A 23,653-nucleotide genomic window follows, 5' to 3' on the forward strand; every position below is an offset into this window, starting at 1 on the left:
GATAAGGAAACTGAGGAAAACTGGGTTAGGTGACTGGCCCAGGCTCACACAGTTAGTGGAGGTCAGAGGCAGGGATCCAAGACAGTTTTGCCCCCACCCCAAGTCCAGCATTTTATCCACCAGACCATGTACAAGTCGAGGATTAGATGGAGATGGGACACGCATGTATCCATGGGAAGATTTTAGTGAAGCTATGTTGCCCTCTGGGTACTTCTTCTCCAATGCAAATCCTCAGCCAGAGCCCAGGCCTCTCCTACTTGGTCCCTGGTAGCTCCTCCCACTTCTACCCTCTTCTTCCTCTTTCCTCTTCCCCTGGGTCCAGAGTTCCTCAGATATTCCATTGGAACTCACATTGTTTCCCAGAAAGAACATTGTTTCATTTCAAAACTAAAGTTTTCAACCATCATCCCATTTTTCTCTCCTTCATTTACCTCTTGGTAGGAAATTTTGAGAGCACAGCTACCTCTTTTTTTTTTTTTTTGGTGAGGCAATTGGGGTTAAGTGACTTGCCCAGGGTCACACAGCTAGTAAGTGTCAAGTGTCTGAGGCCAGATTTGAACTCAGGTCCTCCTGAATCCAGGGCCAGTGCTCTATCCACTGCACCACCTAGCTGCCCCTGCACAGCTGCCTCTTGGTAACCATGATTACTACTCACAGCCAGCAGGGATTATTTCCAATGAGCCTCATCTCAGGAAAACCCTCACTTTCACCTCTTCCATTTACCCTATAAAATCCTCCTTCCTTCTATAGATCTGCATCTTCTTGTCTAGTGAGCTCAGTCCATGTGTAGGGAGCAAAGAAAGGATAAGAGAAATAGCTTAAAAAAACAGGGATCCCAAGGCCATGAAACCCAAAGAAGGAGAATGTCATGAAAAGAAGCAGAGGGTGATCAGCAGTATCAAATGTCGAAAAGATCAAAGAGATAAAAACTGAGAAAAAGCCATTGGATTTTACAGAAAGCTGGTCAGTGGATCGGAGAGACTCAAAGTTGGAAGGTAGATTCTTCATTGTAGTTGTCATTCTGTTGTGTCTGACTCTTCATGACCCCATTTGAGGTCTTCTTGGCAAGGATACTGGAGTAGTTTGCCATTTTCTTTTACAAGCCATTTTATAGATGAGGAAAGTGAGGTAAATGGGGTTGAGGTGACTTGCCCAGGGTCACACAGCCAGTAAGTGTCAGAGGCTGGATTTGAACTCGGGTCCTCCTGACTCCTGGCCTTATGCTCTGTGCATTATGGTGCCATCTAGCTGCCCCTCCTACTTCAATTGCCATCTACTCAAATCCAAACTTAAATTTGAATCCCCTCTACAGTATACCAGCCAAGTGTCCATTCTCCATGATCATTCAGAGATCACTGGCAATTGGGCAGCTAAATGGCATGATAATGCATAGAGCACTCAGCCTTGAGTCAGAAAGACTCATCTTCCTGACTTCAAATGTGGCCTCAGACACTTACTAGTTGTGTGACCCTGAGCAAGTCACTTAACCCTGTTTGCATCCATTTCCTCCTCTGTAAAATGAGCTAGAGAAGGAAATGGCAAACAATCTAGTATCTCTATGAAGAAAACTTCAAAATGGGGTCACAAGGACTTGCATATAACAACAACAATGACAATTTCTCAGTACTCTGCCAGTACTTTCATTACCTGAAGATATAACACATGTGAGCTTGATAATTGTAATGCATTAAGGGCATCTAAGTGTTCTCTCACTTTCTTGAATTTCAACTAAATACTGTCTGTTGACTGCCTCTCACCACTGTGCACTCATATTGAGCTTGTAATCCATGTGTGATGTTTAAAATCTAAATTGTGTTTGCCTTAAATTAGAAGCTTCAGCACCAGTCTTTGGGCATTAAACATTTATTAAAGCATGCAGGTATTCACAAGGAGTTCAGAAAGTTAAGAAAAGGCCTATCTCGCATAGAGTTCCAGCCTGGTTGGGTTCTTCCTGAAGTCCTCCTCCACGAGCCTGCTTTAATCAGGAACTCTCTCTAGCAAACTGATTGTGGAAGCTTTTTATAGGTCTGGAACAGAGGCGGTCCTTACACACTGCTTCAAGCTGATTGGTTGGTGTCATCCAAATCCATTGGTTCTGAAGGTGTTCTCAAGGTGTGATTACAATCCAGTTAACTTGAAGTAGGCTAATCAGCAGTTAATCACTCTCACTTGATTCAATCAGTCTAGATTAATCTCCAGGTGGGTCTTTGAATATCTGCTAAATCTCATTATTTCATCACACATGGAAACCTTCAGGTCTTTGGCAGTTAGCCTTGTTGCTAATAACCAAAACTTAGTGCTAGTCTCAACCCTTATCTGTTATTCTATGGTATATCATTGATAACTTTGAAAAAAAGTAATTTTGGCAGAGAGATGGAGAAAGAAGCCAAATTGCAAGAGGCTGAGGGATGGTGATTATGCAGGAGGAGAGACAGAGGGTAGGATATTAGTTCTTCTAGAAGTTCAATGGAGAGGAGTGGAGCGATAGTTTGAGGAAGCAGAAGTGTCTGGGAGAGGTCTTTTTTAGAGGAGACCTATGTGAGTACACTTCTGGACATAGGTGAAGTAAGTGGATTTGAAGACATTGCACCCACTGGGCTGAGTTCCTGGGGATATAAGACATAGTGAAGGGTAGGGCTTGGTAAGGAACAGGTGTGAGAACCAGGGTGCCACACCCCTGCTGAAAAAGACATTGTGAGAACCAGGGCAGCGCCACCCTGAGGAGAATGGATATGAGTAGCATCCAGGAGTTACATCTATTCATAGAACCGCTTGTAAGTCATGTCAATCAATGCTACCAGCTAATTAGCTTGGAGCTGTGTGTGGGGACCACCCCTCTTGAGGTCCCACAGGGAGCTTCCACTCTAGGAGAATGGGGGATCCTTCTTTCAGTTGGAAGTCTCGGTAGCAGCAGCAGGGCCAGGGTAGTGAGGCTTTTTCTTTCTGAGCTCCACGTGTTCTTCCTTTCTTTTTTGCTAACTTCTAATATACTTTAATAAATGCTTAATGCCCAAAGACTGCTGCTATAAGCTTCTAATTTAAGGTGGCCACACATTAGATTTTAGTCATAACAGTTAGATTTTAAACAAAACACAGGTCCACCTCTTTCTCTGAGGGCACTAGAAAGGATAAGGTGGACACACACACACACACACACACACACACACACAGATTGTAATCTGTGGAGGATGGAAATGGAGGGAACTCCTATGAGCTGGTCCTGATGTTCTCTGTAAAGTACAATTAATCATCTCTTTTGGAGTGAGGAAAGAGTTGGAATCTTAAAGGGATGGAGAAGACTTTGAAGTAGCCATTTTTAGTATCTGTAGTAAGCAAGACACAAATTAAAGGGTCACTATACAACTGTGATGCTTCAGCTAAGATTAAAAAGTCTGGACCCAATTGTAATAGCTTCCTGGCTTTCTATATCTTTCATGTTCATCCTCTCTTCAAAACTGACACAGGAAGCAGAAAAGGTCATGCCCTCATCACCTCTCATCTTGGATATTGCAATAACTTCTTAATTGGCTTCCCTGCCTCCACTTTTCTCTCTCTCATGGATCCTCCTCAAAGATGTCAAAGTGATCATTCTAAATTGCAGATGGGGAGGGCGAGGAGCTGAGATGTTTGAAAAAAGGCAGGGACTTTCCTGAGCTCTTTCAAATTTCCCTCCAAACAGCTTTAAATAAAGCCTCAAAAGAATTCTAGAGTGGAAAAACCTACCAAAGGACAGGGTGAAACAATTTTCTAGCCCAAGACAACTTAGAAGGTGGGCAGGAAAGGTCTGTCCCACAGAAATGAGAGTGGAACACAATCCAGCAATAACCCATAAAGCCAGCAGCAGGCCTTGGGGACAACTGAATTAGCTTCCAAAGCTTTCCATGCACAGACTGTAAGGGGGGGTCAGACAATTGGTCAGAAGGAGAATACAAGGGTCCCTTGTTGGCAGTGGGTGAAGGACTCTGTTATATTGCCTGTACTAGATCTGGGTCATAGTCCTAGAGTGAGGAGGGATACTAGCACACCAGAGCTTGGGGTCCCTTGGGAAGCAGGGACCCTGGTCACAGTTCCAGAGAGGAAAAGAGTGCTTGTGGTCACTCATGGATGAAAGCCCAGAACCAGCTGCATTTTCTGGCAAATAGTAGTGCCTAATAGAATGTATAAAGCAGGAATAGAGAAAATAGGTGGGAGGGTTTGGAGTTGCAGGGTGTTAGCATAAGGGCCAAAACCAAAGGGAAATGAGGGGCTTTGAGGGTGGGTGGGAATTATTTATTTACTTACTTAATTACTTATTCATTTATTTATTTATTTGCTCAATTATTTATCTATTTATTTTTAAAATTGGGGGGTAGGGGGGAGGGCAATGAGGGTTAAGTGATTTGCCCAAGGTCACACAGCTAGTAACTGTCAAGTGTCTGAAGTGGGATTTGAACTCAGGTTCTCCTGAATCCAGGGCCAGTGCTTAATCCACTGTGCCACCTAGCTGCCCCCAGGAATTGTTTTATAATGGTCCTGGTCAATTAGGTACCAAGAGCAGTTTGTGAAATACTGCCTGAATATCCAGATGGATTATTTTGTTACAAGGGACTTTTCATCAAGTGGAAGTAATCTATAAATGTCCATAATGTAAAAAGAAAAAAAGGGAGTGGTGTCTTAAAACTGGTAGCAGCATGTAGTAGGTATGGATGGAAGAGTTCCCAAGGGCAAAACCAGTAGTTGGAATACTATTGCTGTAACACAGACATGAGGAAATGTGGTTTGGGCTGGGTGGCTGTGGAAAGGAGAGTAAGCATTCACCTGAAAGGTATTATGGGGGAAAAAAGGAACTTGGGGAAAATGGGTTATGGGGATGAATAAAAGGGATTATTGAAAATCTCAATTAGCCAGGTGGGCAATATTCATGTCATCAACAGGAGAAGGGAAATTGGGAAGGATTCCTGTTTGGGATATGAGCATCAGATTGTGAGGGATGAAGTAGGAAGGGAGAGAAATGGTTTTAGAGGGAAACTCAGGTAGTGTGGCTTAGTGAAAACAGCTCAGAATCAAGAGACACCTTGGTTCAAAGCCTAGTTCTAATACTAACTCACTGTTTATAAGCAAATCATTTCTTCTTGTAAAGGGCTAAAATTCTAGCTATACTATCTAAAATCTAATGAGTGGTCGCCAATAAATTATAAGCTTTAGCAAGAGTATTTAAGTGTTTATTTATTAAAAAGCATCCCCCTTTGTTTCTTCAAGAAATGTGGGGTGTTTCCTTGATGAAATACTCTCTAAGGACTGTTTCGTCCCCCAGTAAATAAGGCTATTGCCTGAATGACAATGTAGGGTCCACTGTGACCCTACTATTCCCTGATTCCACAGTTCTCCAACATCTCCTTAGGGCTATAGTATTCCTCAGTCACATATCCCTAGGGTTCTGGACTTGTACAAGTGGTATAATACATCTAAAAGAAATGCTGAATGTAAATATCACACAGCAGGAGTTTTCAGACTCCAAGGAAACAATCCCCAAAGGAAAAATAACATAAGTGCAGTTATTTCTATCAGCATTCTTCACAAGATGTTCTTTTTGTTCAGTTGTTCCAGTCATGTCCCTCTTCATGACCCATTTTGGGGTTTTCTTCACAGAAATACTAGACTGGTTTGCCATTTCCTTCTCCAGCTCATTTTACAGATGATTAACTGAGACAAACAGGGTTAAGGGACTTGCCCAGGGTCACACAGCTAGTAAGTGTTTGAAGTTGAATTTGAACTCAGGAAGATGAGTCTTCCTAATTGCAATCCCAGTGTTCTAACCACTGTACTACCTAGGTTTCCCATTTACAAGATGAAACAACCCCAATGTCACCTATTAGGGGACTGCTTAAATAAAATCTGGCATAAAATTAACCCATACTCATATGACACATCAATTTTTTTCTCCACAAAAACCTGCTTAGGTAAGAAGGGCAACACTTACAGTCATTTTATAGATAGAAAACTGAGGCTTAGGGACATAAAAGGACTTGCCCATAAACATAGAGGTAGTAAATGACAGAAACAGGATTCAAACCCCTGTCATATGACCTGGAGTCCAGGATTATTTTTCTGAGGCATCACCATGGAAATTGAGGCAGCCATAAAGCTGCCTTTTATAATAATGTTTAGGGCAGAAAGTAGAAATCAAGAATCTAGGGCAATGTGATTAGAATTTAATGACCATTCTATTTTTTCTTCTAACATTCATATTAGGAAATATTTGAAGGTAGCAGAAGAGATAGATTATAAATACATATAAATAACTAAATGCATTTATTTTTAGAAGAAAATATTTGTAAATAAAATGTAAAAAACAAAAGTAAAGAACTGAATACAGGAAGCAGCTAAGTTGGACATCAGAAGAACTGTCATGCTATGGGTGGGATAAATGCAAATCTGGGCTGTCCAGGGGTTTGGGGGAGGGCTGAGGGTAGGTGTGTGAACAAGCCATAAACTCCAGCACAATACAACGGAAAAAGCAATGAATTTGGGGCAGGTGGGAGACAAAATGGATAAAGCACCAGCCCTGGATTCAGGAGGACCTGAGTTCAAATCCAGCCTCAGAAACTTGACATTTACTAGCTGTGTGACCTGGGCAAGTCACTTAATCCTCATTGCCCTGCAAAACAACCACCACCACAACAAAAACAAAGCTGAAAAAGCAATGAATTTGGAGTCAGAAGTGCTGTGTTCAAATCCAACATCCCTTTGAGTTTTAGTAGCTTTTATAAAAAGAGAGACTTGGACTTTATGAATGCTAAGACCTCTTCTACTTTCAAATCTATAATCCTGTCATCCCTCTCCTGTGCTTTCTCCTCCCCACAATCTTACTCCATCCCCTAAAACTGGGTTTCTTGCTACCTGGTAAAGACAGATGAGGTGAGCCCCATCTTCTTCTCCATCACTCCCTCTGAACCTAGAGGGAGCTTTGGTATCAACGCAATATGGATATCTGGAGAAAGACATCTATTTCTGTCTCTGTAGGGATGGACATAAAATGAAGACTGGAGTGGTGTGTCTAGAAACTATTGGGAAGGAATCCCCATAGTTACCGGCTCCTATTTAAGGATAGAAGGAGCACGTAGATCCCAGAAGTTAGGAAGTCCAGGCTAGAAGTGGATAAAGGTCTTTTATGTTCCCCAGTTGGTCAGACCCAGAGCCATCTCTTATCTTCTCTGTTCTCTGATTTCTGGTCTGGGAACCGTTTTACCCTTAGGGAACATTAGCTCTTAAAATCAGTTGATTTTCTATTGAATTTAACATAAACAAAAGCTCTCCATCCCTTTACTTGGGGATCCTGAAATATCCCTGGACATTTACCCCAAAAGCAGCCCCTGAGCAAATACAACCAGGGAATGTGGGGTGGATCTTGGCCAAATGGGAGCCATTGGTTGTTAAGAAAGAAGAACAGATGGGGTGGCTGGGTGGCACAGTGGATAAAGCCCTGGCCCTGGACTCAGGAGGACCTGAGTTCAAATCCAACCTCAGATACTTGACATTTACTAGCTGTGTGACCCTGGGCAAGTCACTTAATCCTCATTGCCCTGCAAAAAAGAAAAAAGAATAGAGAGTAGAAGGTATCTGTGGTCAGATAGAACTTTATTGTTGCATGAGATAAATGAGGCAGAGAAGATTGGATTCGACTCTGAAATTTGGGAATTTTGAAATGAGATTGAAATTATAATCCTGGGGCTTCTCAGTTCCCAAAGGACATTTCAAGATCTTAGATCTCTGAGACAGAGGGCAGGGAGGAGGGGGAAGAAGGGAAGGGGGCTGGAGTGAGATGAAGGTCAGTATCTTCTCTTGATTCCTCAAATTCTGCTCCTTGGACAAGGAAGAGCACCAGGTCAGCAACAGCCCCCTGAGCCACCTCCACAGTCCCCAGACTGCTGTCTGTGCCCACTGCCACTGTCGCAGCAGCCAGAGCTTCTATGGGATCTCCTGCGATGGTGGGAAAAGAGGTGGCAGCCGCCCTCAGAGCCAGAGCTGCTGCATCCCCCAGAGCTGGATCCACAGCCAGAGGACACAGGGAGAGAGCATGGAGGCTGGGGAGGGCACTTGGGAGGGCACTTGGGGGTCTGGCATTTGGGAGGGGGCTGGCACTGCTGCTGGTTTTGCTGGCAAGACATCTCTGGGTAAGTTCAGTAAGCCTGAAAGACAATAACGGAGTTGTTCAGATCCTTGAAACCAGAAAATTTTACTTTCCATTTTGAATCAATCCACACCATGAAACCGAATCATGTCTATGACACATTAGTATCTAGTAGCAGAAGATCTAAAAATTTCTCCTAAAGACAAATACATTTCAGGTGAATATTTGGGGAGCAAGGAATGAACATCTAGCTCTAATACTGAGGGTTAGGAACATTTTGTGAAAATATCTATGCTGTCTGAGAGGCAGCACTGTGTCCTGGTCAGGGAGCCAGCCACTAAGCCAGGGAAGACCGGTTCGAGTCCTGCATCTGACAGAGAGTAGATGCATGGCCTTGGATAAGTCACTGCCTCTCCCTGCTCTAGCCAACTTTCTAAGATTAAAGGAGCTTCATAGAAGGTGCCAGAATGTGACAGTAGGAGTTTCACCACTTAAGAAGTTCCTTATATCAGGGAAATCATACATCCTAATTTAATGGGTAAGTAACCACTCGATAAATTCTGCTGAATTTCTCTTTGCACACATAGAAACATGTGTGATCTAGATGAGAAGAAATGATGACCTTCCCAGAATGTCCAGGCCATCACGAGGATTCCAGGACATTGTAGAGTTTCCAGGAACACAGATGTCTGCTTCTCCCTCTCCCTCTAAACTCTAGGTCCTTAGTGTTTGTTTTTTTTTTGGGGGTGACCCAGAAGGATCCTCCATCAGTCTAGAATCATAGTAATCATGATGCTGGTAGTATCTTTATAGCACTTTAAGGTTTTCAAAGAACTTTACAAATCTGCTCTCATTTTACCCTCACACCAAGCCCGGATTGTGGGTGCTATTATTATCCCATTTTACAGATAAGGATACTGAGGCAGACAGAAGGCTCTTTCAGGATCATGCAGCTTGTCAGTGTATGGGGCAAGATTTGACCTCAGGTCTTTCTGACTCCAGTTCCAACACTCTATCCAATAGGCCCCAAATCCAAAGTACAAGATTCTACTCTTCACCAGCTGCTCTACTTCTCATTCAGCTTCCCTTATTTTGTCCCAGACCCTCTCTCCTTTTTGAATCAACCCATAAACATTTAAAAGTACATACTAGGGGCAGCTAGGTGGCACAGTGGATAAAGCACAGGCCCTGAATTTAAGAGGGCCTGAGTTCAAATATGGTCTCGGACACTTGACACTTACTAGCTGTGTGAGCCTGGGCAAGTCACTTAACCCTCATTGCTCCACCAAAAAAAAAAAAAAAGTATATAACTAGGGGCAGTCAGGTGGCGCAATGGTTAGAGCACTGGCCCTGGATTCAGGAGGACCTGAGTTCAAATCTGGCCTCAAACACTTGACACTTACTAACTGTGTGACTCTGAACAAGTCACTTAACCCCAATTGCCACCCTCCCCCCCCAAAAAAATACATACCATGTACCAAGCACTGTGCTAAGTGCCTTATTTTCTCCTTTTTCTCCCTTTTTACTCCTCCCTCTCCCTGCTTTGTACTCTCTCCTTCCCATACCTCCAACCTCCTGCTCCAATCCTCCATTGGAGCTCTCATGTAGACACTCACCCTGATCACAGACACAGACAGGAACTCTCCACTGAAGAACCAGAATGAATGAGGAGCCAGAGGCAGGGACACCTTTTATAGGGTGTCCCAGGCTAAGCTGTTGGTATGATACCCAGCTCCCTGGAAGGAAGAGTGTCCTTCCCAACCCATGGCATGCGTCACACAATTCCTGACATTCTCCAGACTCTCATACATAGACATGAGTCACTACATGGATCTTTGAATTGGAAAACACCTTAGATATCATCTACTTCCCTCCTCATTATACAGACGAAGAAACTGAGAGCCAAAGAAGTTAGAAGAGCTGCCCATGGCCTCACAGATAGTACATAGAAAATCTAGGATTTGAATCCAAGTCCTCCATTACCAAAGTCAATGCTTTTTCATTACATCAGGTCATGGTAGACTTTGAGGTATCTCCTCCAAGAAGGAGGTATAAAGATGGAGCTTTCAGAAAGCTGTGTCCTTTCTGGTCATTAGTAGTTCCTTCCTCACAGAGAAGTTTTTGAGGAATCCCCATAAAGTCAAAGGCTCTTCTTTCCATTCCAATTCTCTCTGTCCCTGAATCATTGAGGACTTTGGGTTTGGGAGGTAATTCACTCATTCAATAGTCAATAAAAATTTAGTGAGCCAGTATTATATACAAAGTTCCAAGCCTCAAGGCTTCTGGGAACATAAAAGGAAACAAATGTCCCATGCCCCCCAAAGAGCTTGTAATATTGTAGATGGCAGGCAAGTACACAAATAACTACTGTGCATATAGGGATAGGGACTGAGCCTGTAATTCCACTGACATTTGGAACTCCATAGAGCAAGAGGCTTAATCTCCTTTGTGTCATGGACCCTTTTGGGAATTTGATGCAATCTATGAACCCCTTAGTAATGTTTGAAGTCAAATTTAGTGGTGGGGGGCAGCTAGATGGCGCAGTGGATAAAGCACCGGCCCTGGATTCAGGAGTACCTGAGTTCAAATCTGGCCTCAGACACTTGACACTTACTAGCTGTGTGACCCTGGGCAAGTCACTTAACCCTCATTGCCCCGCCAAAATAAAACAAAAAGAAAAAATACAAATTTAGTGGTAAAGTTTTTAGTATATTTAGTATAGTATAGTATATTTATTAAGTTTTTAGATGTATAAACATAAGATTACAATGGAAACTAATGATATTGAAATAGTTATCAAAAATTTCTTTTAAAGTTTGAGCAATCAGTCAATATTTATGATGCATCTGTTGTATACTGGGCCTAGTGCCAAGCCCAGGAAGTGATCCATTTCCTCAGGACTGAACTGTCCCCTAGAAGGTGAATCTCCTTCTACCAGTGCTGGTCAGCAGCTTCTGTATAACTGACAGTCTTCGAAAGTTGCCTGAGCACTGAAGGGCTAAGTGATTGGTCAAGGTCACACAGCAAATCCGGGTCAGAGGCTGGACTTGCAAACTGGCCTTCCTGGTTCCAAGGCTAGCTCTCTGATCTCCCGTACACAGCCTCTTTACTGTGCCACAAAGGGTGGGGAAATGTTTTCAGAAAGGCATAAAGGCATAGACAGCATGCCATGGGATAGAGGTTGTTAACTTTTTGTGTGTCATGGACTCTTCCAAGGTCCATAGGGAAGCCAACAGACTCTTTCAGAATAATATCTTTTTTTTTTTTTTTTGGTTAGGCAATTGGGGTTAAGTGACTTGCCCAGGGTCACACAGCTAGTAAGTGTGTAAAGTGTCTGAGGCCGGATTTGAACTCAGGTCCTCCTGAATCCAGGGCCGGTGCTCTATCCACTGTGCCACCTAGCTGCCCCAGAATAATATCTTTAACTGCAAAAAAAATCAACTATACATAATTACAAATAAAACAAGTCATATCAAAATACAAATGCTTATTGACCAACTAACTGAAATGCAGCTATTAAATATTTTTAAATAGTTCACAGATCCTGTTTTAGGAAGTTAGTTCAGACTGGAATTATATTTTGCTGAAGTGACCAGGGGCATCAGCATGAATGAGGGGCTGTATGAGGGGCACCTTGAAAGATGAGAAAGGGTGAACTTTGCTCTTAAGCATGTTGTCCCTTATTGTCCCCTCCAAACTTTCTTTCATATCATATAAAATATCCCCTAAATGTTTTGGTATTTTCTTCCTAGAGTGATCTCATGAGGTTGTTTGTTGTTATTTTTGCAGGGCAATGAGGGTTAAGTGACTTGCCCAGGGTCACATAGCTAGTATGTGTCAAGTGTCTGAGGCCAGATTTGAACTCAGGTCCTCCTGAATCCAAGGCTGGTTATTTATCCACTGTGCCACCTAGCTGCCCCCAGATAGTTTTTTAAAGGTTATTAATCTTGCAGTCACTAAAGGCAACACAGTCAAGAAGACACTCAAAGCCACTTTTTAGGTAGGAAATTTTTTAGACTGTGCTGAGTTCAGTTCTTTTCACCAAGCTTACATTTAGCACCTGCTGTATGCAAAGCAAGTATGAGGTGCTGAGGATGCAACAACAAAAAGGAAAACTATTCCTGATCTCCTGATGGCTGTGAAACCCAGAATCCAACAGTATGGACAGGAACTTTATTCATCACCTCATCCAAAACATTCCTTTTACAAGTTAGGAATCCAGAGCCATGAGAAATTACATGAATTGCCTGGTTTTCCAGTCCTAAGTGACAGCACAGAGATATGGGGCAGCTCCTCTACCTACAAACTCCATGTTTCTGTAGACAAGGGTTTCCTAATAATTTCCAGGTTATGACACTGCTCTGACACAGCCATGACCCTGCTAGGACACCAGAGAACACCCTGGGATAGACATCTTTCTTCTTCCACTCCTGGCACCCAGTCACACTCCAGGTCAATCATTTGTCCACCCACACTTCCAAGTCTATTTCTTCCTGTTACATCTATGCCCTCTCTCTTTCACACCCACAGACTTGTAGACATTCCTAGGCACCCAAACATAACGAGACCCAGAGCAGCCATTCTCTCTTCTCTATAATTGTCACCTGCACCAAAGAGGGGAAAAAACAGGAAACCTAGGATGGAATGCATTGTAAAGGGTGGACCAAAAGTCGCCATGTTTTAGTCATTTTTTTGGAGGGTAGGGCAGGGCAATGAGGGTTAAGTGACTTGCCCAGGGTCACACAGTAAGTGTCACGTGTCTGAGGCCATATTCGAACTCAAGTCTTCTGAAACCAGGGCCCATGCTTTATCTACTGTGCCACCCAGCTGCCCCCTTTAATAACTTTTTTTTTTAGGTGAGGCAATTGGGGTTAAGTGACTTGCCCAGGGTCACACAGCTAGTAAGTGTCAATTGTCTGAGGCCAGATTTGAACTCAGGTCCTCCTGACTCCAGGTCCAGTGCTCTATCCACTATGCCACCTAGCTGCCCCCCTTTAATAACTTTTTGAAAATTCTTTTTTCTTTACTTTTTTTTTGCCATTTACAATATTTGATTTTTCACATGTAAATTCATTTCTTATACATAGTGTTTTTGATGCTATGGTATTATAAATTTTAAAAATAAAGGAGTTATCAAATATTGAAACACCTTATTGACCTTTGGTCTACCCTGTATCAGTGCTGTATTGGTGCTCCCAACATGTCTCACTTCTCCCTACACTGGGGTGGGCCAGTTCAGCTCCAAACTTTTTAATAGTTTGGACATAAAGTTCATGAAAAAACATTATAATTTGTACTAAATGTTTCAGGGATCAGTGGGAAAAGCACAGGGTCTGATGTCAAAGGGTATGGGTTCAAATCCTGGCTTTCCTATTTAATGTCTGTGTTACCTGAGGGAAAATGACTTCAGTTCTCAAGGCTTCTGTTTCCTCAGCTGTAAAATGAAGGGGTTAGATTAGATGACATCTGACCATCTGTCTTGAGATCCTGTTATGCAAAGTGACACAAACCTGTATTTCTCTTGTTACAGAGCTCAGTGAATTCCTATCGACTTTGGTAATCATGACCATGGTGGTAGTTTTGGTGATGATAGGAAAGCCAGTGGTGACCCAATGGGGTAAGTTCCATAAAGTTTAAAGCACTACCTGAATTCCAGGTTATTCTAATTTTCCTTCCATGATGAATAGGACAGCAATGACACTGATGACAGTGGGAAAGGATCCAGTCCTGCTTGTCATCTGGTCCCCGCCCCAGTAGGCAGTTACTGTTTTAGCCTCTGAATACAAAGTCTAGGAAACCTTAGGAAAAATTTAAGAATTAATCTCTCCCACCCAACCTGATAGAGTAGAATAGGAAGAAAGTTCAGTGGTTAGGTTAGGTTTAATATATTCTGTTGACTTGGAAGATGGAAGAAAGAGGATGGTTCAGTTGGTTTCTCTGGGTGCCTCTGATGTGATTTCAGGTGTGGTTTTGAATGTGGCAACTCCTATGGTGATTCAAAGCACTTAGAAAAACTCAGAAAACCACTATGAGAAGAGATGATGACAGGTGTTGGGGGCATTGTGTAGACAACATAGAACTGATGGGGGCAATAAAGCACTAAATATGACTCTAAGAGGAAAGAAAAGAAATATTTCCTAGCCTTCAAGACACCCCTTTCAAATCTCTGTGCCTTGACCCCAACATAGTGATGTCTTTTTCGTCTTCTTTGAGAAGGAAGGACAACTAACACCACCACCACCCAGTGAGTCTCTCATTCATGCAGATGCCACTGCTTATCCCAGTCAGAAAGGACCTCTCCTTGCTCTCACCTCCTACAGCATCTTGTCTGTATCTCTCTTATGTCACTCTTCTCATCCCCATTGTATATTTGTTCTTCCCCTTACAAGCTGACTAACTCCTTGGGGACAATGTTCATTCCTATTCATCTTTTGTATTCCCAGAAGCACAGAGGCTTACACTTATGAGATGCTCGATAAATACTTGTTGAGTGGTCAATAAGAGAATCTATAAATAGCCAGTTACTTCTTTTTTTTTTTCAGTCAATATCAGTTCTTTATTTTTTTTTTTTGAGATATTTTATTTTTTCCGTTACATGTAAAGATAGTTCTCAACTTTTGTTTATACATGCTTTACACTTTCAGATTTTTCTCCCTCCCTCCCTCCCCTCCCTCCCCCCTCCCCTAGACAGCAGGTAATCTGATATAGGTTATATCTATATATATCTATACATATACATATATATATATATACACACACATATATATACACATAATAACATTAATCCTATTTCTGCATTAATCCTGTTACAAGAGAAAGAATCAGAGCAGTGATGCAAAACCTCAAAATAGAAAAAAAAAACAACAGCACCCAAAACAAAAGAAATAATATGGTTCAATCAGCATCTATACTCCACAGTTCTTTCTTTCTTTTTTTTTCTTGGATTTGGAGACCCTCTTCTGTCATGAGTTCCCTGGAACTCTTCTGTACCATTGCATTGGTGAGAAGAATTTAGTCCATCACAGTAGGTCAACACTCAATGTTGATGATACTGTGTACAATGTTCTTCTGGTTCTGCTCATCTCACTCATCATCAGCTCACGTAAGACCCTCCAGGTTTCTCTGAACTCTTCCTGCTCATCATTTCTTACAGCACAATAGTATTCCATTGTATTCATATACCACAACTTGTCCAGCCATTCCCCAATTGATGGGCACCCCCTCAACTTCCAATTCCTTGCTACCACGTAAAGAGCCGCTATAAATATTTTTGTACATGTGGGTCCCTTTCCCCCTTCCATGATTTCTTTGGGCAAAAGACCTAAAAGTGGGATTGCTGGGTCAAAGGGTATGCACAGCTTTATCGCCCTTTGGGCATAATTCCAAATTAGCCAGTTACTTCTAACCTGCAAGACCACAAAATTGAAAAAGAGGGAGTCTTTACCCTGCAGTAACTGTTCAGTGATTCAGGGGCCATGAAAATGGAAAGAAAAGCTTGAGAAAATCTATGCTGAGGAGTAAGGAAGGGATAGATGTGGGTGATCTATGGAAATAAGTCTCAGGGAAGCTGCAAATCAAAGATGTATAGAGACCAGAGTGGAGGATTTCAGGGGACAGTCCAGCCCTTTCTGGAAGAAGGGGCAGGGACCACATGAAGATACTGAGGAAGGGAAACAACTTCAGTGACTGGAGCCGATCACCTTTGCCCAGTAGATGGAAATCATGGCTATACCCCATGTGTGAGTGGGGGAGTAGCAAGGTCCTAAGCACTAGACAATCCATGGCTTTCTTACAGGATGCTTCTCCTGTGCAAATCAGGAGTCTAGAGTTTTTCTTTCTGCCCCCAGGCTCACTATTTTATATACTTTGCCACCTAGTTACCTCCTAGATCTCATAAATGAGACCAAATGAGATAATATTTATAAAGTGTTTAGCCAAATACCCGAACCATAGTAGAGACTTTAAAAAATCTTGTTCCGTTCCCTTACAAGTCAGTAATCTCTTTATTGACTCATGTCCATGGATTTTAATGGGGAATGTCAGGAACTGTCTGATTCATGTGATGTGTTAGGAAAGACACTCTTCCTCCTGCAGAGTTGGGGCTGGTGCTAACAGCTCAGCCTGAGATACCCTATAAAAGGTGTCCTTGCCACTGGATTATCATCCACTCTGGTTCTTCAGAAACATTTGTGACTGTGATCAGGGTGAGTACTTCTATGAAAAGAGATGGACAGGGCCTTTAACAGGGTATTGGGGAAAAATGGAGGGCAAAAATCGGGAGAGAGGCATGGAGAAGAAAGAAAGAGAGAGAAGCCAGGAAAAAAAATAGTCCAACTGAGTCAGAATCATGGAAGCTTGATAAAAATACAAGCTGTGCTTTGGTTTTGTTCCAGGCTCATGGAGAACCTGTCTGGATCTCCCCATAGCACAAGAAAGTAAGGACCTAGAATCTGGCAGGAAAGGATCTGCAATGGTCAGAACTGCTAAAAATGGTGCCATGGAGTGGTCTCTTAAGAGATGTTCCCAGGATGTTTTGGGAACCAGTCCTCTCCCTCCATCTTGACACCATATTCTGTTACTTCCTTGGAAATTCTGCATGACTTAATTAATTCTAAATCACATGTCAAATTGATATGTTAACAAACTAATGATCTATGAATTACCTCAAAGTCCATTGCCTGCTTGATAAATAAGAATTTACAGGGAGTTAGTCAGTGGAATATATTTCTCAAGTCTTCTCTTTGGGGATGTTAATGTGTTTTTGATGTAGTTTCCAGTGTCCATTGATTCCAAGTGAAGGAAACTTCTTAACCTGGGTTTCATGCACCTGAAATGTCTCTCCATTATCTTTCAGGATTCCTGAGCTCCTCCAGAGATGTCCTGCCAGCAAAGCCAGCAGCAGTGCCAGCCCCCTCCCAAATGCCAGACCCCCAAGTGCCCTCCCAAGTCCCCTCCCCAGGCTCCATGCTCTCTTCCTGTCTCCTCTGGCTGCGGGGCCAGCTCTGGGGGATGTGGCAGCTCTGGCTCTGAGCACAGCTGCCACCTCTTTTCCCACCATCACAGGAGATCCCATGGATGTAGGCACCAGAGCTCTGAGTCCTGTGACAGTGGCACTGGGAACAACCAGCAGTCTGGAGGCTGCAGTGGGAGCTCTGGGGGCTGCTGCTGACCTGGTGTCCTTGGCTAGGAGCTGACCTGGAAGAATCAAGAGAGGCCACTCTCCCATCTTCCCTTTGCCCCTTGCTCCTTCTTGGTTTTGATTTCCCTCTGGGCTCTGAGCTCATGGGATATCTTGAGAGGCCTAAGAAAGTCTAGGAGGACCATTTCATATCCTCTCAAAATCCTAGACATCGAACTTGAACCAAGAGGTTCATTCAACAATAAAGCTGTATATGATCACAATTGTCTTCTACTCTCTGTTCTTCCCTTTTTGCAGCCAATGTCTCCCTTCCTGTGATGTACCCCTACACCCAAAGCCCCTGCTTTGTGTCTGCCTCAGAGGTTGCTGGGGCAGTATCTGCCTAAGGCTCTCTTTCCATTCAGACCCAAGAGGACACGGCACATGGGTATATGCTTTGACAAATTGAAAATCAGTTGATTGTGAGCACCAGCCTTCTCCCAAATGGAAGAAGCTAGCAGGTCAAATCCCAAAGAGCAGAGGACAGAGGAAGTTCAAGGGGGTTCTAGGTTTTGGGGACCACTCATCTCATGGAGCATTAAACCCATTGAGAAAATCAAAGCCTGTGAAGAATATTGGGAAAACATACAGAGGATGGAGGTGGGGAGGCTAGAGAATTGATAAGATGAGGCTCCCAGCGTCTTTGTTTGGAGCAGCCAGTTTGGAGAAACAGAGCCTGGTTTGATTATTTAGAAAGCTTCTCTCCTTGTAAAGGAGTAAAGCTACTTCATGTTGTTGTTCATCCTTCATTTTCAAAAAGGACCAATGACATAACAAATAGTGGAAAATGGGTGATGCCTTGACTTTCTTGTGAATTGCATTTTTAATAAATAAAAATATTTTATTATTTTCCAGTTACACATAAGGATAGTTTTCAACATTTGTTTTCATAGGATTTTTAATTCCAAATTTTTCTCCCATCCTCCCTTCTCTCCCTCCTCCCCAAGACAGAAAGCGGTCTGATATAGGCTATATATGTACATTCACATTAAACATATTTCTGCATTAGTCATCTTGTGAAAGAAGAATCAGAGCACAAGAGAAAAACCACAAAAAAAGAAACAGTATGGTTCATAATCCACAGTTCTTTTTTTTTCTGGATGTTGAGAACATTTTCTATCATGAATTCTTTGAAACTGTTTTGGATCTTTGCACTACTGAGAAGAGCCAAGTCTATCACCATTGTTTATTGTGAATTGCATTTAAATGAGGTAGAGTTACGTAAAGTCATCAGATTGTGAGACAATGTGAAGGAAGAGATAATGGCAGATGACATACAAGTTATAGTGAAATAAGTAGAGGAGAAAACGAAGCTTACATTGAATGGACTCAATTTTTTTCTGTAAAATATGAGGCAAATGTCTCAGCTGAGAAAGAGATAGGTAGGGGAGCCATAGGAGGTTTAAAAAAAGATAAAAAAATTTGAAAGATCCAGTGCAGAGAATGGAAAAGTCTAACAGCAGTGCAGAACCATTTGAGGTTGTGTGCACCCCAACAAATAGGAAAGCCTGGATCTTTCCAAAGGTTCCATTTAGAGACCTCCCCCAACCACCTTTCAGGATGAGCCTCTGAGCTTCAAATTTCTTCCTGGAAGGGTGGCCTGGGGATTTTCAGAAATTGCATGACATGATTGTCCTGGATTGTGAAAGACTTTTTTCCTCCTAGAAAGCCATCTCTCATCCTAGGAGCCAGTTTGGGGGAACAACTACATAACATGGCCATCATTCCATCTCACTCATCAAATTAGAGAATTCTACTGCTAAAAAGGGCTTCAGAGGGGTATCTAGTCCAATTCTTGATGGTATAAGAATCTCTATCAAGTCTCAACCAAAATCTTGCCTTCTATAAGAAGCCTTTTCTGGTCCTTCTTTGCGCTGAGACTGCCTCCCATTTACTCTGCGTGTGTGTGTGTGTGTGTGTGTGTGTGTGTGTGTGTGTGTGTGTGTGTGTGTGTGTAGAGCTATTATCATATCATCTCCTCCATTAGATGGTGAACCCATTGAGGGCAAGCACTGTTTTTGCCATTCTTCATATCCCTATTGTTTACCACAGAGCTTCAATAGGTGATTAATAAATACTTATTGACTTAATTTTATAGTATAACCAGGAAGTGGTCATTGAGCTTTCTCTTGAAGGTCTCCAGTGAAGGGAAACCCAATACCCCTTTGAGCATCCAATTCCTAGAATTCTCTAGTCACCATAGGGGATAAGTTCAAGGAGACACTCAAAACCACTCTTTAGGTAGGAATTTTTTTAAACAGTCTGCTGAGTTATATTCTTTTCACCAATATTATATTTAGCACCTACTGTATGCAAAGAAAGTATGCAGTATTGAGGATACAACATCACAAGGGAAAATCGTCCCTGACCTCAAAGAGGGCATCCTGAAGGAGGGGAGGATGTAAAACCAAGGGTCCTATAGCTTTCACAGTAACTTTATTCATGATCTCATACAAAAGACTCCTCTTACAAGTTAGGAAATTAATGAAAAGTTACATGAATCACCTGGTCTTCAAGTCCTAAGTGACGGAACAGAGATGTGAGGGCAGGTCTTCTGCTTCTAAACTCTATGTTTCTTCCAGTATATCATGCTGTCTTCCATTCTATGGACAAGCATTTCCTAACAATTTCCAGGTAATGGCATACCTCTGACACAACTGTGACCCTTCTAGGACACAACAGGACACCTCGAGATAGACATTTTTCTTTTTCCCCTCCCAGCATCCAATCACACTCCAGGTCAATTCCTTGTCCACCCACACTCCCAAGTCTGTTTCTTCCTATTACATCAATGCCCTCTCTCTTTCACACCCACAGACCTAAGCACCAAAACAGAATCAGACCCAGAGCAGCCATTATCTCTTCTCTATAATTGTCACCTGCACCAAAGAGAGGGAAAAAGAGAAGAAACCCAGGATGTAATGCATCGTATCAGTCCTGGAACACACCAACATGTCTCACCTAGCCCCACAGCAGGGCAGGCCTGTCCAGCTCCAAACCCTTTATTACTTGTTTTTTCATTCAGATAATGGTTCCGAGGAAAACATTGTTGTTGACTCGTTTTCCAGTGTCTCCGATTCTTTATGACCACGTTTGTGGTTTTCTTGACAAAGATACTAGGGTGCTTTGCCATTTCCCTTCCTGGCTCATTTTTCAGATGAGGAATGGAAGCAAACAGGGTTAAGTTACTTGCCCAGGGTCACACAGTTAGAAAGTATCTGAGGCCAGATTTGAACGCAGGAAGAGGAGTCTTCCTGACTCCAGTTCTGACACTCTATCCACTGTTTATGGCACTGCCCATATATACACATTGAGCTTTTAATCCTTCATAGGGCAGAAGTGTTGCTTTGATTGAATTGGGAAAGGGAATGCATTTTTAGGAAACCAGATACCCAAATCCTCAGAATAGCCAGAAAACATTTGGAATATTGTGAGAGTTTCTAAAATGTGACTTAGAGACGCAATGTGAGCACATATTGTTGGTAAAAATGGTTCTGATAGACTCTCTTGAGGTAGAGTTGCCACAAACCTTCAATTTGTAAAAATAAATAAAGAAATAACTGAATAAGTGAATGAAAAAAATAAATAGACAAATTTTAAAATTGCAATATCTTCATGGTGCAATGAAGCAAAGTCCAAAAAAAAAAAAAAAAAGAGATACACCTGTATAAAACGGGTCTTTCCTTTAGACATGAAGTCACAGCCTAAAACCTTTCAATGATTTTCCTCAAGCAGCCAAAGTAGTGTCCATTTAAAAACATTTTATTTTATATTCAATGGTGCTGGGAATGGTGAGAAAAGCATTGGGTCTAGTGTCAGAGGGTATGGGTTCAAATTATGGCTTTCCTGTTTATTGTCTGTGTTACCTGAGGAAAATGACTTAAGCTCTCAAGGCTTCTGTTTCTTCACCTGTAAAATGAGGGGATCAGATTAGATGACATCTGAACATCTGTCTCTTGATCCTGTTACGCATAGTGAGATAGATGTGTAATGTTCTTGTTACAGAGCTCAGAGAATTCCAATCTACTTTGTTAATCATGATCATGGTGATAGTTTTTGGTGATGATAGGAAAGACAATGGTGACCCGATGGGATAAGTTCCATAAAGTTTAAAGCACTACCTGAATCCCAGGTTAGTCTAAGTGTCTTTCCATGATGAATAAGACATCAATGACGCTGATGACAGTAGGAAAGGATCCAGTCCTGCTTGTCACCTGGTCCCCGCCCCACTAGTCAGTTGCTGTTTTAGCCACTTCGATACAAAGTCTAGGACTTAGAACCTTAGGAAAATTTTAAGAACTCCTCCCTTCCCCCCAGCATGATGAAATAGAATAGGAGGAGAGTTCAGTGATTAAATCAAGTGTAATATATTCTGAGGGCTTGGAAGTTGGAGGCAAGTGGATGGTTCAGGTGATTTCCTAGGTCCTTCTCATGTGACTTTTGGTGTCTTCTTGAACATGATAGATTTGTGACTCCTATGGTGATTCAAAGAACCTAGAAAAACTCAGAGGACCACTGTGAGAAGGGATGAGGACAGTATTGGGGGCACTATGTAGACAACATAGAACACATACTGATGGAGGCAATAAAGCACTGCGGATCATTCTAAGAGAAAAGAAAAAAAATATTTCCTAGCCTTCAAGACACCCCCCCCTCAAATTGTTGTGCATTGACCCCAACGTAGTGATGTCTTTTTGTTCTTCTTCAAGAAGGAAGGACAACTAACAGCACCACCACCAAGTAAGCCTCTCATTCATGAAGATGCCCCTACTTGTCCCAGTCAGAAAGGCCCCTCTCTTTACTCTGATCTCCTACAGCATCTTGTCTGTATCTCTCTTGTGGCCAATTTTCTCACCCCTGTTGTCTATTTGTTTTTCCCCTTATAAGTTGGCAAGCACCTTGAGGACAATGGTCATTCCTATTCATCTTTTGTCTTTCCAGAAGCCCTAAGCACAGAGGCTTACACTTATGAGTTGCTTGGTAAATATTTACTGAGTGGTCAATAAAAGAATCTATATATAGCCAGTTGCTTCTAAACCTACAAGAACACAAAATTGAGAAGGAGGGAGTCTTTGCCCTGCATGCAGTAACTGTTTAATGATTAGGGACTGAGGTAGCTAGGTGGTGCAGTGGATAAAGCACCGGCCCTGGATTCAGGAGTACCTGAGTTCAAATCCAGCCTCAGACACTTGACACTTACTAGCTGTGTGACCCTGGGCAAGTCACTTAACCCCCATTGCCCCACAAAAACAAAAACAAAACAAAAACAAAATCAATGATTAGGAGCTGTGAGAATGGAAAGTAGAGCTTTAGAAAACCTGTGCTGAGGAGTAAGCTAGGGATAGGTACACCTTGGATGTGGGTGATCTATAGAAATAAGTCTGGGAGAAGCTATGAATTGAAGATTTGTAGAGACCAGAGTGGATGATCTCAGAGGACAATCCCACCCTTTCTGGAGGAAGGAGCAGGGACCACCTGAAGATTTTTAGGAATGGGTATACCAGCCTCAGAGACTGAAGCCCCCTCACCTTTGCCCAGTGGAGGGACATCATAGATATCCCTTATGTGTAAGTGAGGGAGTAGCAGGGTCCTGATTCCTAGATAATCCACAGCTTTCTGATAGGATGCTCTAGACTCCAGAATTCCAGAGGAGAAGCCTTAGGGGGCCCATGGCCTGGTGTAATGTAAGTAGCAAAGGATCCTGTGTCAGGACACTGGGGTTTATATTCAAGCTCTTCCATTATTACCTGTGTGACTATGGACCAATTGTTGAACCTATTGAGCCTCAGTTTTTGCTTCTGTAAAATGAGATGCCTAAAATAACAATAGTGACAATGACGATGATGATGAATACAGTATTTATATATTTATATACACAGCTTTAGGGGTTGTGAAGAACATTGTTTCATTTTATCCTCACAACAACCCTGGGAGGTAGTTACTGTTACTATCCCCATTTTACAAATGAAGAATCAAGACAAACAGAGGTTAAATTATTTGCCCAGGATCACACAATAAGCAGTGTAGCAAGCCAGATTTGAGTTTTTCTTTCTGACCCTGGGCCCACTATTCCATATTCTTTGCCACCTAGTTACCTCCTAGATAATGTTTAAAATCCCTCACAAATGAGAACAAATGAGACAATATTTATACAGTGTTCATCACAGTGCCTGGAATATAGTAGACACTTAAAAATTCTTTTCCCCTTCCCCTTCCCTTACAAGTTAGTAATTTCTTTATTGACTCATGTCCTTAGATTTGACTTTGGGGAATGTCAAGAATTGTCTGATTCATGTCATGTGTTAGGAAAGACACTCTTCCTCCTGCAGAGTTGGGGCTGGTGCCAACAGTTCAGCCTGGGATGC

The 23,653-nt window shown here is 42.3% G+C and overlaps 1 protein-coding gene across 1 annotated transcript; it reads right to left on the minus strand.

The window, feature by feature from the left end:
* Positions 1-7,865: 7,865 nt before the first annotated feature.
* On the minus strand, positions 7,866-8,147 carry LOC122753301 (late cornified envelope protein 3D-like). The gene has a single exon (XM_044000655.1). The coding sequence runs from the start codon at positions 8,145-8,147 to the stop codon at positions 7,866-7,868; it is 282 nt and encodes a 93-aa protein (XP_043856590.1).
* Positions 8,148-23,653: the final 15,506 nt, after the last annotated feature.

Source organism: Dromiciops gliroides, chromosome 4 (assembly GCF_019393635.1).
Source record: "Dromiciops gliroides isolate mDroGli1 chromosome 4, mDroGli1.pri, whole genome shotgun sequence".
Lineage (NCBI taxonomy): Eukaryota > Metazoa > Chordata > Mammalia > Microbiotheria > Microbiotheriidae > Dromiciops > Dromiciops gliroides.